This window comes from Ammospiza nelsoni, chromosome 21 (genome assembly GCF_027579445.1).
Source record: "Ammospiza nelsoni isolate bAmmNel1 chromosome 21, bAmmNel1.pri, whole genome shotgun sequence".
Classification (NCBI taxonomy): Eukaryota; Metazoa; Chordata; class Aves; order Passeriformes; family Passerellidae; genus Ammospiza; species Ammospiza nelsoni.
In genome coordinates this window covers 5,986,884-6,001,321 of record NC_080653.1, presented here as the reverse complement: position 1 = coordinate 6,001,321, position 14,438 = coordinate 5,986,884, and the positions used below count along the sequence as shown (strand labels likewise).

Below are 14,438 nucleotides of genomic sequence, written 5' to 3'. Positions count from 1 at the left end.
AAGGAAGTCTTGGGAGCCCTGCAGGGACGTGGGGCTCTAGCAGGGTGAGCACAGCCTCGGGGAATTAGGAACAGAGCCATCAGTGGGGTCCTAGGAGGGGAAGGGAGCCCTAAGGAGGGGTTTTTATTACTCTTGTGCTGGCTTCTATGGTGTTTTCACTCCAGCCATCTCCCTGCCTCATCAGCTGGTGATTTGAGGCTGCTTTTGTGTGGGGAGGAGCTGCAGGCCTGGATGGGTAGCAGGGCAGGGGTGATGAAAGGAAGGAAATGAGCCTGTTCTTAGAGCAAAAGGCTCCAGGTGTGGTCTCTGCATCCTCACCCATGTGCAGCCCCTCTGCCTCCCGTTCTTTCTGTGCCTGCTGAGGCCAAGCTGCCTCCTCAGCCATTCCTGAGCTGTGCCCCCTTCTCCCAGTGCTGGCCCTGGCAATTCCAGATGTGGCACTGCCACTTCCCCCGTGGGGCTGCAGCATCACCCAGGCCCCCACGGAGAGGGGCTGCTGCTGGCAGTGCCCCAGGATGCCAGGGGAGTGCAGTGGCTCTCCCTGCTGCCCCCAAAGCCCAGGCTGGGCATGGTGGGAGATGCTTTGGGCCTGGCAGTGTTTGCTCCCTGCCTGCCTGGGCCACTCAGCTTCAGCAGGGCTGGGTGGAGCAGGCCATGGAAGGGTTTCTCCTTTTGGCAGCTCCACTCTTTGTGCCCAGCACAGTGCCCAGAGCCAGCCAGGTCCCTGCTCTGAGTCCCAAGCAGCCCCATGCCCTGGTCCTTGTTTTCCAAGCTGTCCCTTAGAGCCAGGATTGTTTCCCTTCTATTCCACAGCTGTGGATTCACCCCGTTGCAACCACTCAGTGCTGCAGCACCAGCAGTGAAAGCAAAGCTTCTTGCATGTCCCTGCTCCATCCATAGCTTGTCCTGCTTAATCCAACCCCAATCCAGACCAGCCTCTCCCTCCCCAGCATGCTTGGACATCTCCACCCCAGCTAACAAAGCTCTTGCGTGTAGCAACCCCCCTGTTGTCCTTTTAGACGCCACTTTCAGAGTCAGTAAATGTTTCACGGTGGGAGATCGTTCATCAGGGCTTTGGCACTGGCTGCAGCCAAGAACCCGGTGCTGGGAAAAGGTCACAGTGTCCTGGGAGAGGCTCCGGCCTCAGAGGACCCTGAGGAAGGTGTGTGCCTGTGTAGGAACCCCTGGGCTCTGGCTGGGGGGAGGAAAGTGGGGCAGAGCTGGAGCAGCCCAGCCCTTGAGCCTTGCCCAGCGTGCTGGGAGGGGATTTGCTCCGAGCCCCGCGGGTGTGGTATAAAAATCATTAACAGAGCAATGGAGGAATCCTGATGCTGTGTGGGGCAGGGAGGAGAGCACAGCTTGGGCGTGGGGAGGGGTTGCTGAGCGCCCCCTTCTCTTGCCGAATTCCTTCCCAGCTTTTGGGGTGGGTGTGCCAGCCCGGGGCGGGGCCGGTGCCGTTCCCTCCGCCCCTGCTCGTTCGAGTGTTCCCGTTCGTGTTGCTCTTCAGGCTTTCCCTGCCCTCCGTGTCAATAAAGTCATTTCCACCAGGCTCTGGCTGCGTGTGGCTCTGTGGGAATGGGGAGAGGAGCCATTCCCCTGATGCTGGCTCTGCCCAGGGGAGCTGCAGGACTGAAAGCTGCATTTGATAGAAAGGAGACTTTGCTCACCGGGCTTCTTTTTCCACCAGGCACTTCTACAGCACAGACCCCCTAAATGTGGGGCTTGCAGGAGGAGGAGGCAGCGAGTTCCCTTGGTGCTCCAACAGCTGCTTCTCCTCATCTCAGAGGGCAGCAGGGACAGATTCAGATGAAAAGCAGAAGATTGATGTACCCATTTAGCCCTTCTGGGGCTCCAGGGGAGCTGTGTGTGGTGTGACCTGTTTTCCCTGTGGTGAAGTGATAAAATCCTGGGAGTCAGTGAGGTGTTTGGATTGCTTTGCACTGGTGCTGTTTTTCAGAGGGCTTTGCCATCTCTTCATCTCAAGCAAGATGAGTTGGGCTGCAAAACCTCTGTGCCAGGCCAGAGCCAAGCTCAGTGCCTGAAGTGGCCAGAAATCCAGCAGAACACACAGCAGGTTTGGGGGATGTTGCTCTGGAGCAGGGCAGCCTTTTCCCTCACCCTGCCCAGCCTTGGCTGAGCAGCCCCATGATTTTTGGGAGCTTGCACCCTCCGTGGAGGGCAGGTACCACATCAAACAGTGTTGCCCTGCTCTGGGATGGTTTTGTGTTAGGAGCAAGTGCCCGTGTCAGGTAACAGCAATGACAGGCTGGCTTGGGGTCCCTGATCTTGCTGTTGTGTCCCTTCCTGCATCCCTGGTTTGGGATGGGATCATCATTCCCTGCTGGGGATGGGCCTGGAGCAGCATTTGGCCCCACAGGAGCAAAAGCTGCTGTGGGATGCTCAGCCCTGTCTGCTGCTGCCCCTCTATGTCCTGTGGCAAAGGGAAGGTTTCATCCTCCCTCACTGGTCTGCCCCGAGAACAAACTGGGTTTTGCTGCTGCTGTGGGTTTGCAGATTTGATGTGGATTTCCCACCAACCCCCTGGGAGCTGGGTTTGCCATCAGCAGTGTCACCCAGGGGCTCGGGGGACACAGGTGATGCTCCCTGAGCTGGGAGCTGCCAGGGGGGATTGGTCCCCACAATTTTCCCTATTCCAGAGGCTGCACTGTGGGACAGGGACCTCCTGAGCTGTTCCTTGCTGCTCTGGCTGGAGCTGGGGCAAATCCTGCTGTGCTGGGTGGGCTCCCCAAAACCCCTGTGCTCCCACTGGCCTCACACCCATCCTGCTCCGTGCCAGCAATCCCTGAGCCCATGATGGGCTGTTGGGGGACACAGGGGAGGATTTTGGATTTGGCTAAGGCAGGAGCTGACCACAACCACCAACTCTGCCTGTCCCCAGCTGCCACCTGCACATCAGCACACCCAGGAACTCTTGGATGGATGATTTGAGGTTTGCCTTGCACTCGTGTTGCTCAGACTGGGATAAACCTCGCAGCCAGCAGGGACGTGCCGGGATCCAGCCCCGCTCCCTTCCCCCAGCTCCTCGTATATTAAATTTCACACATTAAACTGCAACTGAAGAGCATCTCGGAGGGAACTGCTAAAAATAGCCGCGAGGCTGGAGCCTGGATTGTGCGGGAGAGTTCATGTGCAGCGCGGTCCCTGCGCTCTGCCCGAGACATTCCGGGGCTCGGCGCTGCTCCGTGGCCGTGCGGGGATGGGGAGCAGCGTCTGGGGCTGCTGGAAACGCCAGGACACAGAAATATCTGCGTCTCTGAGCATCTCTGCAGGGAAATAACGCCCCGATCCCTGCCGGGGCTCTGACCCCCTTTGCCTGTGCCAAGGCTGTGCCGGTGTCCTTGTGCCCCCAGCCGCGGGGCTGTGGCTGCCGTCCCCTTGTCCCCAGGAGGGATGTGGCGCTGTGTTTGCCCCTGCACCCCCTCCTCAGCCCGGAGATGATGTTTTCTCCCAGCCGAAGGTGCTGACGAGGCTGGGGGGAGCCCGGCCGAGCCCGTGCGATCGCCGCCAGCCCTGTGCTGTCCCCTCGGTGCTCGCCGGTGTCACAGCCAGCCCGGGTGGCCTTCGGGGCTGTTCCGAGCAGCAGAGGGGCGCAGGGACTCCATCAGCAGCGTGTCCCGGGGACCTGGACCATGGTTCTGGAGGTGCAGGCAGCGTCTTCCCTCTGTCCAGCACGCAGGTAAAGGCTCCGTGCGGGGTGACCCAAAAACGCAGGCACTGCAACAGAAATGTCCCTCCTTTGGGGGGCTCTGCGGGCAGCTGGGCTCAGGGACCCCCGGGCACAGAGCAGCCCCCGGCCCCGGAGATGAAGCGATGTGCCCGGAGCACAGCGAGCAGCCGGAGGAGGAGGGAAAGAGTCCCCGGGAGGGCTCCTGCCCTCCTGCCCCGAGGGGCTCCGGCCCGGGGGACCCGTCCGGGGCGGGCATGGGAGCCCGGAGCCGCCGGGGAGGGAAGGGGTGACGCCGCTGCACCCAGCACACTGCAGGGGGGACATGGGAGGGTCTTTTCCCATCGGCGCCTCCCCAGAGCCCCGGGAGAAGCCGGTGTCTCTGCTGGATTCCTGCGGCTCGCTCTGTGCATTCCCTGCCTCCTTCCCTCCAGGGTACTGCCCGCATCCTTCCCGGGCATCCTCCGCATCCCTGCCTGGGCAGAGCCTCCTTCCCTCGCCGGGCGCTGCCCGCATCCCTGCCGGAGCTCTGCCTGCCTCCCTCCCTCCATCCCTCCCCGGGCGCTGCCCGCCTCCCGCCCGGGCATCCCCGCCATCCCACCGCCTCCATCCCTGCCCGGCTCCCCCCGCCGTGCCCCGGCCGGGCTCTCCGCTCCCCCCGGTGTGGCCGCGCCGGGCGGGGGCCGGGCCGGGCCGGGGCTCTGCAGCCGGGCTCGCCGCATGGCTCCGCCGCCCGCCGGGGCGCCGCCGGCCCGGGCCGCCGCTGCCAGGTACGGGGATCGGCCGGGAAGGGCAGGACGGGGGCAAAGTTACCGCTGGGCAGGGCAGGGGTGGATGGCATGAGGGGACAAGGGGGAAAGTTGAGCGCCGGGGCTCTCCGCTCCCTTCGCCCGCCGGAACGGGGGTGCGGGTGTCGTCCCCCCTCGGCATCCCCCGATGCCCTCCAGCCCCAGCGACACCGCGGGCCGGGGGTGCTGCGCTGCCAAGCCGGCCGGAGCATCCCCGGGAGGGTCTGGATGCGGGGGTACGAGATATGGGGTGAGGGATGTGAGGTGAGGGATGTGGGGTGCAGGATGAGGGATGTGGGGTGAGGGATGGGGGGTGAAGGATGGGGGGTGAGGAATGTGGAGTGAAGGATGTGGGGTGCGGGATGTGGGGTGCGGGATGTGGGGTGAGGGATGTGGTGTGAGGGATGTGGGGTGCGGGATGTGGGGTGCGGGATGTGGGGTGCGGGATGCTGTCCCAGCCCTGCGGAGCTCAGGGGTCGCTCCTTGCAGTGCCCCAGGGTGGCAGCGTGGCCAAGGTCGCCGCGGGGGCCGGGGCCGCCCTTCCCGGAGCCCCCTGCAGCCCCCGCCCGGCCCTGCAGCCCGCGGAGCCCGGCCTGAGCCCGGTGCTGAGCGCCCGAGGACCGGGGACGGTCCCTGCCCCACCTCCCCTCCGTGCGGTGCCCCGAAGGGTCCCCCCGCTGTGCCTCAGTTTCCCACAGCAGCTGTCTGTAGGGCCGGGCACCACCAGGTCGGGCTGTGATGTTTTTGGGGTGCAGTGTCCCCGCGGGCCAGCACAGAGGGCAGTGAGGTTCTGGCAGAGCCACAGCGGGCTCAGCCCGTGCCCCAGCTCCAGCGGGGCTCTGGTTTCCAGTTGTGAGGCTCCATCACGCTCCGGCCCCGCAGAGGAGGAAGGGTTTGTGGGGACGGGGCTGTCCCTGCAGCAGGGTGGCCCCAGGGACCTGCAGTGACAGTGCTGTGTGCTGGCAGAGAAAAGCCCTGGCAGGGTCGGGCCTGGGGGCTCCTGCACCCCCCATTTCCCTGCATCTGGCACAGAAACATCCCCACCGCGGGGCTGGGGACAGCCAGCACCCCGGGGACAGGGACAGCACCCCGGGGACAGGGCCAGCACCCCGGGGACAGGGCCAGCAGCACGGGGACAGGGCCAGCACCCCGGGGACAGGGACAGCACCCCGGGGACAGGGCCAGCAGCACGGGGACAGGGCCAGCACCCCGGGGACAGGGACAGCACCCCGGGGACAGAGACAGTACCCCGGGGGAACAGTGCCAGCAGCACGGGGGGACATGGTCCTTGGTCCTGGCGTGAGAAAGGTGAGGGTGGTGTGAGCCACGGCCCAGGGAAGGGATCCCGGGGAGCTCGGCCACTCCAGAACCCGGCAATGGGAACGCTGTGCCCAGGCTCCCCCTGGGGTAAATAATCTCCATCAAACAGCCACAACAGGGTGTTTGAACCTGACACTTTCCGCTGCTGCCCTGCGCTTTGGGGATGGTGCAGGGAAAATGGGCCAGAGCATCAGAAATTGGTCAGAGCATCCACACTTTGGGATAAAGCACAAGCTGCTTCCTAGGGATGAGAGCCAGTGAGAGTGGGACCCATCCCTCGCCCATGTTGTCCCCATCACAGCTCCTGATGCCAGCGGTGTTTGCGCTCCTCAGGCTCAGCTCCCACGTCCCTGTGTGTGGGTTATCCCCCCGTGTCCCCCTAAACGTGGGCCCTGCCCCGGCCTCAGCACAGCGGTGGCTCCGGGCTCACCCTGTCAGCTGGCTGCTAAATGAGTTCCCATCAAGTTAATTGCCCAGCCGCTCCAAGGCAGAGAGGAAACGCTCAAGCTGTCGCTCGCAGGCGCTCAGCGATGTCCCCCCGCCCGCAAAAGGCAATTCCAGCTGTCCAAACCCAGGGAAGATGGATTCCCGGCTTGGGACAGCACCGGGAAGGGACAGCTGGTGACAGTGGCCCCGCACAGACTGGGACCCTGAGCAAAGACAGAGGCTTTCCTTGTTGTGGAGCTTAAAGGGCTGAATGTGCCTGTGAGAACCTTCCTGGAATAAAGTCCACTCTATTCCTGGAATAAATCCTGGAATCCTGCCTCTCCTTGGCTGCTGGGGCGGGACGCTCCAAGGGGACCCTGAGGTCCTGCAGCGCCAAAGCCCCTGGGTACATTGCCAGCTCCTGCTGCAATAAACACCCAGAGAGGTCTCTGAGAGCTGACCAGCTTCTCCTTGGCCTTGCAGTGACGGGGAGCCCCGGCGGGGCAATGCATCCTGAATGGGGCTGAGGCCCCCTGCCCGGGAATATGCAGCCTCGGCACCGCGGGGGCAGCACCGGGGCCGGAGCGCGGCGGGATGGTGGCAACCTTCAAGATCGCCGTGCTGGGAGCGCAGGGCGTGGGCAAGAGCGCCATAGTCCGGCAGTTCCTGTACAACGAGTTCAGCGAGGTGTGCGTGCCCACCACGGCCCGCCGCGTCTACCTGCCCGCCGTGGTCATGAACGGCCACGTGCACGACCTGCAGATCATGGACTTTCCCCCCATCACCGCCTTCCCTGTCAACACCCTGCAGGTACGGCGGCACCCGAGGGCGCCTCCACCTCTGCGGGTCTGGGTGATCCCCCCTGTGGCGGGGTTTTGCTGTTGGAATCTGTGGGGTTGCGGCTCTGCCTTTCTGGGGGATGTTTCTCTCTCTCCGTGTCAAGGTTTGGTTGCTAAAGGATGGGTTGTGTCCTCATGGATCCTGCTGAGCAGGTTCAGGATAAAGTGTGTCCTAAAGTTTGGCGGCAGCAAACACAAGAGAGGTGGCATCCCACTCCAAGGATGTGGCTCTGGCATTGCTCACAGCTGGGATCCACCTGGGGTCCTGGAGCACTGGGATCCAGTCCTTGACTGAGCCGTAGCAAATCTAGGGTTGGTAAATCCTGTGGTCATACAGGAGACACAAATTAACCTTATAACGGCATAAAGAGTGCTCACATGCTATCCAAGCAGCTAAGGTTAAAAAGCAACTGAGCTGTCACAAGCCCAAGATGCCAACAAGGCCTCCCCACCAAGGAAGATCTTAGAACAATGATTAATTGAACTCCACGAAAGCCAGGGCCCAAACTCGGATTAGATACCCCACTATGGCTGACCCAGTGTCTGAGCCAACAGCAGAACATGTGGGTGACACCAGGGGTTCCTGGAGCCCTGATGCACCCACTGCCCAAGGCAGGCAGAGCTTGTCCCCTCCTGGGAGAGGCCATTGTCCCCTCCAGCATTGTCTGGGCTTGTTCTGGGGCTCTGAACCCACCAGCTCCCCCTCTACCCCCTCAGGTGCTTCCCAACCCCCCAAAAAGCAGTACGGGGTTGGAAAGCATTGCCACCAGTGCCAACAACTTCTGGATGGATTTAGTGGGGAATATAGGATGTTAAGCTCATGCCATAGCCCCAGGGGCACAGGTTGTGTCACCACTGTGGGGAAAGGAGCTGCAGGTTCCCAGCTGTGGCTGCAGTGCCACCAGTGGGGCCACCTCAATTAGTCACAGTGTCCCTGTCCCCAGCAGGGCCAGGGTCACAGGGGCCATGTAGTGCTCTAAGAGCACCTGTACCGTCAGGCAGGAGGTGAAATGAGCACTCCAGGGGCGAGGAGAAGGTTTAAAAATTAATGGGTGAGCACAGGGAAGGAAAGGTCAGCGTGAGAAAGAGCCCGAAATAGCAAAGGGTAATTTATTGACACAGCAGCCAATGCTCACACACTCCATTAACTCCCTGCCTTGCTGCACCCCAGAGGAGGTGCCAGTGGGAGCAGATGGAGGTTTCCAGGGAACAGAGGGTGATCAGAGGGGTGGCTCTGAGGGGAAAGGAGAGGGATAAAGCTCTGTCTGCAGGGAAACATCCTGGACTCAGCTCCGTGCCAGGAGCAGCATCCCTGCAGTGCTGCCCTGCAAGGGGAGCAGGAGCCAGTGCCTCTCTGACATGCTGCTCCTGCAGTGCAACACTCAAACATCCCAGGAGATCTGCACTGCTGAGGAAAACCACCCTGACAGGGCAGAGCTGCCCCCAGCACGGTGAAATAGCTGCAGTCCCTTGTCTCCCTGGTGTATCAGGGCTCAGAGGAGCCCCGAGGCTGCTGCTCCATCCTCCTGCATCTCTGAGCCCCAGGGTCTCCCCAGCATCTCCCCTGGGTGGGCAGGGAGGGGCTGTGTCCCCCTGCCAGCTCCTTGTGCCCCCTGTGACAGAGATCAACCCAATCCCAAAACTGCCCTTCCCCACCTCATTATATAAACTCAGGAAGGGCTGATTCATGGCTCTGGAGGGGTTTGCTCAGGGACAAGTGATGCCTTTCCTCCCTGGAGAGTCTTTCTCCTCTCCAGAGGCACCCCAGGAGGGTTTTGCAGTGCTGCCTGCAGGGGCTGCCATTCCCAGTCCCATCTGAGATGGGAAAGTGCCTGAAGTGAGGCAGATTTTCGCTCATGGCATGAAAAAAAAAAAAAAAATCCGGTTGTTCCCAGAAACCCAAGGGTTTCTTAACAGCATTAATTTCTTCCAGCTCCAGATTTTGGCTGTAGAGAGGCCACCCCTGCCTGCCTCTGCCCTGGATCCACATTTTGCTCTCACAGACTCAGTTCCTGAGCTGCCTCTGCTCCTCTCCTGTCCCCATGTCCCCTCCAGACAGAGCTGCTGTCACCTTCCCCCTCTGACCCACAGAGCTGCTGCTGCATCACCCTCAGATGGGGCTCAGCATCCTCCTCACCCGCCCTGCCCCAAAAACCAGGGTGCATCACTAATTAGCACAGCTAATTAGCAGCTCTGGAGGATGAAGCTTTTACTCCCAGTGTAGGGGGCTGCATCCAGCCCCACTCCCAGCTCAGCTCTGGGCTGGAATTAGGCTGCAATCCTCCCTCAGGAGTGGAATTGGGTCTGATAAATCCTGTTACCTCTCCCCTGGATTGGCAGGGGGAATAAGGGATCTCTGGAGAGGGGACATGGCTGCAGAGCTGTGGGGCACACACAGATGGGTCAGGGCAGGGATGGGTGCTGGGGCAATGTGCAGCCCCCAGAACAGGGCAGGGCAGAGCATCCCCCAGGCCCAGAGCCAGGACTGACCCCTGTGTGCCCCTGCAGGAGTGGGCAGACGTGTGCTGCAGGGGGCTCCGGAGTGTCCATGCCTACATCCTGGTCTATGACATCTGCTGCTTTGACAGCTTCGAGTACATCAAAACCATCCGCCAGCAGATCCTGGAAACGAGGTACGGATGGCTCTGGGGTGGTGGCAAGGGAGTTCTGCACCAGGGGGCACATCCTGGCATCAGAGAGGAGACACCAGAGTGGCACAAAGCCCCTTTGGCAGGGATGGGAGCCCCAACACCAAGAGAGGAGCAGGAGCCCAGGCAGGCTCCTCTGAAGCCAGGATTCTCTGCTACCATTCCTGGCACAGCTGCTCCATGGAACCCAGGGAGGATTCTCTGCTGTCAGCCCCAAAAATGAGCTGCAAAACGCCCAGCAAAGGCTCTGAGCAAATCCCTGCCTCATTCCTGACAGAATTCCCAGGAAAAGAGGATTAGCTGCCCTCAATGAGATTCCACACCAGCAGCACATCCAACACCACTTCACTTCACTTCACTTCACTTCACTTCACTTCACTTCACTTCACTTCACTTCACTTCACTTCACATCCACACCTCTCACTCTTACTCCAAGAGAGAAGAAACAGGGTTAAGGTTGGCAGAGCTCTGAGGAGCCTGGCTGGGATCTGGCTTTGATTCTGGCTGTTGATTTGTGCATTCACGTGCCAGGCAGGTGTCCCCTGTGGCTGAGCCCTGGGTGAGCAGCTGCAGGTGCCATGGGGGTGTCACCAGCTGGGGTCTCTGTACAAATCACCAACGGGACAGGGCTGCTGGGAACGTGCCTTGAGCTGTTTGATTTTTCAGCATCAGCCTCGTTACGTGATTATGACAATGGGAAGATGCCATCAGCTCACATCTCAAGCAGCAAACTAAGAACGTTACAATTTACTTTATAAGTTTTTTGACCAATCACACAGAGCAAAAGCATATTGACAGTAGTTCTATCCACGTATCCACGTACCTTTGGTTAAACAATGCTTGCTTATTTTGAATACAAGACCTACTTGTAAGCTTTAAAACACAATGCACAAAACTCTATTATTAAGCTTCAAACTGCCTAATATCTTGCTAGATAAACTTTTCTGGAAAGTTTAGCTTTCCAGAAAAGTTTATATAAATAGTTTATGTAAATAGCTTAGAAAGTTATTCTAGACAAGCTTTAATACACAGACCATTGTTCTATTTGTCCTGGCTTTTCTACAGTTTAAATAATTTTTCTGCTGACCTATCTCATGGCTGCTGCTCAGCTCTAATCACAGTTCTGCTGTCTCTAAAGCCTGCATCTTGCAGCTTTCCCAAAACCCTCTGATTCTGTAGATTCCCACATGGGGGGTGGCTGGACACGGAGAGGGACAAGGGGACAAGGCAAGGCACAGCCAGGAGCCCTTTGGGGATGGGCTGAGCTCTGTGGTCTGTCCCTCTGTGTCCCTCCCTGCCATCCTCCCTCACCTCCCGCCCTCCCCAGGGTCATCGGCACCTCGGAGACGCCCATCATCATCGTGGGCAACAAGCGGGACCTGCAGCGGGGCCGGGTCATCCCGCGCTGGAACGTCTCCAACCTGGTGAAGAAGACGTGGAAGTGCGGCTACATCGAGTGCTCGGCCAAGTACAACTGGCACATCCTGCTGCTCTTCAGCGAGCTCCTCAAGAGCGTGGGCTGTGCCCGCTGCAAGCACGTCCACACCACCATCCGCTTCCAGGGCGCGCTGCGCAGGAACCGCTGCACCATCATGTGAGGAGACCCCTGCCCAGGGAGCCCCCAAAATCGGGGATGGTTCTGCTGCACCATCATGTGAGGAGACCCCTGCCCAGGGAGCCCCCAAAATCGGGGATGGTTCTGCTGCACCATCATGTGAGCCCAGGGAGCCCCCAAACCCTGGGATGGTTCTGCTGCACCATCCTGTGAGATACCTGTCCAGGGGCTGCCCAAAATTATGGATGGTTCTGCTGCACCATCATGTGAGGAGACCCCTGCCAGGGGCTGCCCAAATTTGGGGGTGGTTCTGCTGCACCATCATGTGAGCAGCCCCCTGTCCAGGGACCCTTCAGGGGGCCGCCCAAACCTGGGGATGGTTCTGCTGCATCATCATGTGAGGAGACCCCTGCCCAGGGCCTGCCCAAAATTTGGGGATGGTTCTGCTGCACCATCATGTGAGCCCAGGGACCCCCCAAACCCTGGGCTAGTTCTGCTGCACCATCATGTGAGGAGACCCTTGCCCAGGGGCTGCCCAAAATTTGGGGATGGTTTTGCTGCACCATCATGTGAGGATACCCCTGCCAGGGACACCCCAAACCTGGGGATGGTTCTGCTGCACCATCATGAGAGCCCAGGGACCCCTGCCCAGGGGCTGCCCATACCCTGGGGATGGTTCTGCTGCACCATCCTGTGAGCCCCCCCTGCCAGGTACCCCCCAAACTCGGGCATGGTTCTGCTCCCCGGGCAGAGGGAGCTGTGCTGGAGACACCTCTGGGCTTGCTGAGGTGACATTTGGGGACAGGGGGTGCAGGGGGACAGTGAGGGGTGAGGGACGGCCCTGAGCTCTCTGCGAGCCTGCAGAGCTTGAGGCCAAAGCCATCCCAGGGCGTTGTACACAGCACTGGAGGGTGGAGGAGGTGCCCAAATTTTTGGCTGTCACTTCATCCTTGCCAGTTCCTGCCCTGGCAGCACAGGGGCAGCTCCTGGTGCTGCCTCATCACCTGCTCCTGGAAGGGAATTATCCAGCACCTGTATCCCAGTGTTCTGGGGGTGGTCCTGTCCCTGGGGCACGGGGAAACAGGAGTTCTGCTTTTCCCTTGTGGGATTTCTCCCCATGGAGGGCAGAGAAGCCAGGTTACATGCGCTGTCTTTTGGTTTGGTCAGGTCAGATCTCCAGGTGGAATTTCTGGATGAAAGCAAAAAAAGGGGGAAAAAGAAGTCCTAATCCTGCTCCTGACACCCCCAGGAGCTGGGTTCTGCCTTCCCAGGGCTCTGAGCCCCCCTGTGCCCCAGCACAGCCCCAGCACAGGAAGGCTGTGAGCACCAAATAACCTGGGAACGCTCCTTGCGGGGCAGATCACCCCTCTGCTACCTCTGCTCCTGGGCTCAGCAGGTGACCAGCTTTGCACCCCAGCCCCGGGGGTGTCCTGGGCAGGTGGGCATCCCCCTGTGCCCCCTGTGCCCCCCTGTGCCCCCGGCAGTGCCACCAGGCTGGGTTTTCCCACAGGGAATGTTGCCTCGGCAGCAACAGGGAGCTGGAGCAGCACTTCCAGCTGAATTCCTGCTTTGTTTTTTTTTTCTCTCTGCATATCCCTAACAGCAAAGTGAGTCCCCCATGTTTTATTTTTTTAATTTTTTTTTTAATTGCTGAATTATTATTTTTTAATCTTCTGGTTTGTGTTGGCACCAGAGCTGCAGCTCGCCTGCATGCTGCCCTGCAGGGTGGGCTGGCAAAGGGCAGCCCCTGCTAGGAAATGGTGATGGGGTGGTGGAGGCAGAGCAAGAGGCAGAGAGGGTCGTGGTTTCTCCATGTCTGGTCCCTGTGAGACACAGGGAAACACCATCCTCACCTGCTGAGGCAGGATCTGATCTGATCCATCCTCCAGCAAATCCATCCCCGCGATTCCTGCTGCCACAAGGAGCTGGAGGGGTTCATCAGAACAGGACACCCATCCCCTCTGCCACCACAGCCAGGTGTCCAGCACAGCTCCACTGTGCTCTTGGAATTGCTTCCCATCAAAGGCAGCTCCAGCCGAGCTCCAGTGCCTCTGACCACCCCATCCCTGTGCCAGGGCTGGGGGTGCATCCTGCTCCTCCCTCCCTGCTTGGGGAATCAAACCCCTCGCTCCAAAATTTAAAACAAAAAAAGGGAAAAAATTAGGAAAGGCAACGGGGGGACACGAGTCCATCTCAGCCAGGAAGGGCAGTGGCTCTTGTCACCATCCCTCGCCTTCATGGCAAACCTGGCTCCCTGTCCAGGCTCATCCTGACAGGATTTATTGACACATCTGAGTCCACTTATTGATCTCTGGCTAGAGCTTTACCCCTCCAAATTATGTGAGAAGGAGATTCCTTGGTAAATGCTAATAATAAAGCATTTCTAAAGTGCTCACACGTACACATATCAACGACTAAGCCAATACATTGTTTGTTATAACCCTGTAGCCTGCAGTTTATAGCACAATTAGTTACAGGTTTTTATAGCATCTATTTAGTATTTTGAAGAAAAAAAAAGAAGAAAAAAAAAAAAGGTTATAAATATAATTGTTATATTCTATTGTACTTTATAGACAGAGGAAGTTATATTAGTAATAACAACAACTCTCACTGCTTCCGCAGCATTTCCCAGCTCCTGGAAGAACGAGGGCTACACAGAGCTCCTCTCCCCAGAGCCCAGGAAGGGGTGGGTGGTGCAGGCAGGGAGATCCCAGCTGTCCAGGCACAGGGATTGGAGCACGAGCACCCTGCGGCCCTACTCACACCTTACTACAGATTTACCACTCACCCAACGCCCCCCTGGTCCTGCTGAGAGCAGCCTGGGCCTGGCACAAGCTGGGATGTCCCCATTGCTGTGCCCAGAGCAGTGCCAGCTCTGTGCCCTGTGCTCCTGGGGGTGATGCTGGGTTCACCAAGGATGCTCCCCTCTCCTCCTCCTCCTCCTCCTCCTGCCCCACCGAGCATCCCAAGCCTGGACTTGGCTTCCCTCTCCCCCCTGGACTCCTTGTTGGAGATTCCCGAGGTGTCTGCACCGCCTGTGACGCCCTGCACCTCCTTCTTTGAAATTGAATTAAAAATCAGGTCTGTCCCCTTGTTCTGTACCGGCCTCAGGAGTGTTTTTGCCAGCAGGTTTTGTGTTCCCCGAGTGCCAGCGCTCACGTTTGCAGCTCCTCTGCA

The 14,438-nt window shown here is 59.5% G+C and overlaps 2 protein-coding genes across 2 annotated transcripts in view; one reads left to right on the top strand and one right to left on the bottom strand.

Annotated features, from left to right (window-relative positions):
• The window catches only part of TAF15 (TATA-box binding protein associated factor 15), a 504,826-nt gene that overhangs the window by 435,346 nt on the left and 55,042 nt on the right, over positions 1-14,438 (bottom strand). The gene's annotated exons all lie outside the window — the stretch shown is intronic.
• Positions 6,814-11,723, top strand: RASL10B (RAS like family 10 member B). Its single transcript, XM_059487152.1, has 3 exons — positions 6,814-7,029; positions 9,567-9,691; positions 11,034-11,723. Exons 1-3 carry the CDS (start codon positions 6,814-6,816, stop codon positions 11,302-11,304), a joined length of 612 nt encoding a protein of 203 aa, XP_059343135.1. The 3' UTR covers positions 11,305-11,723.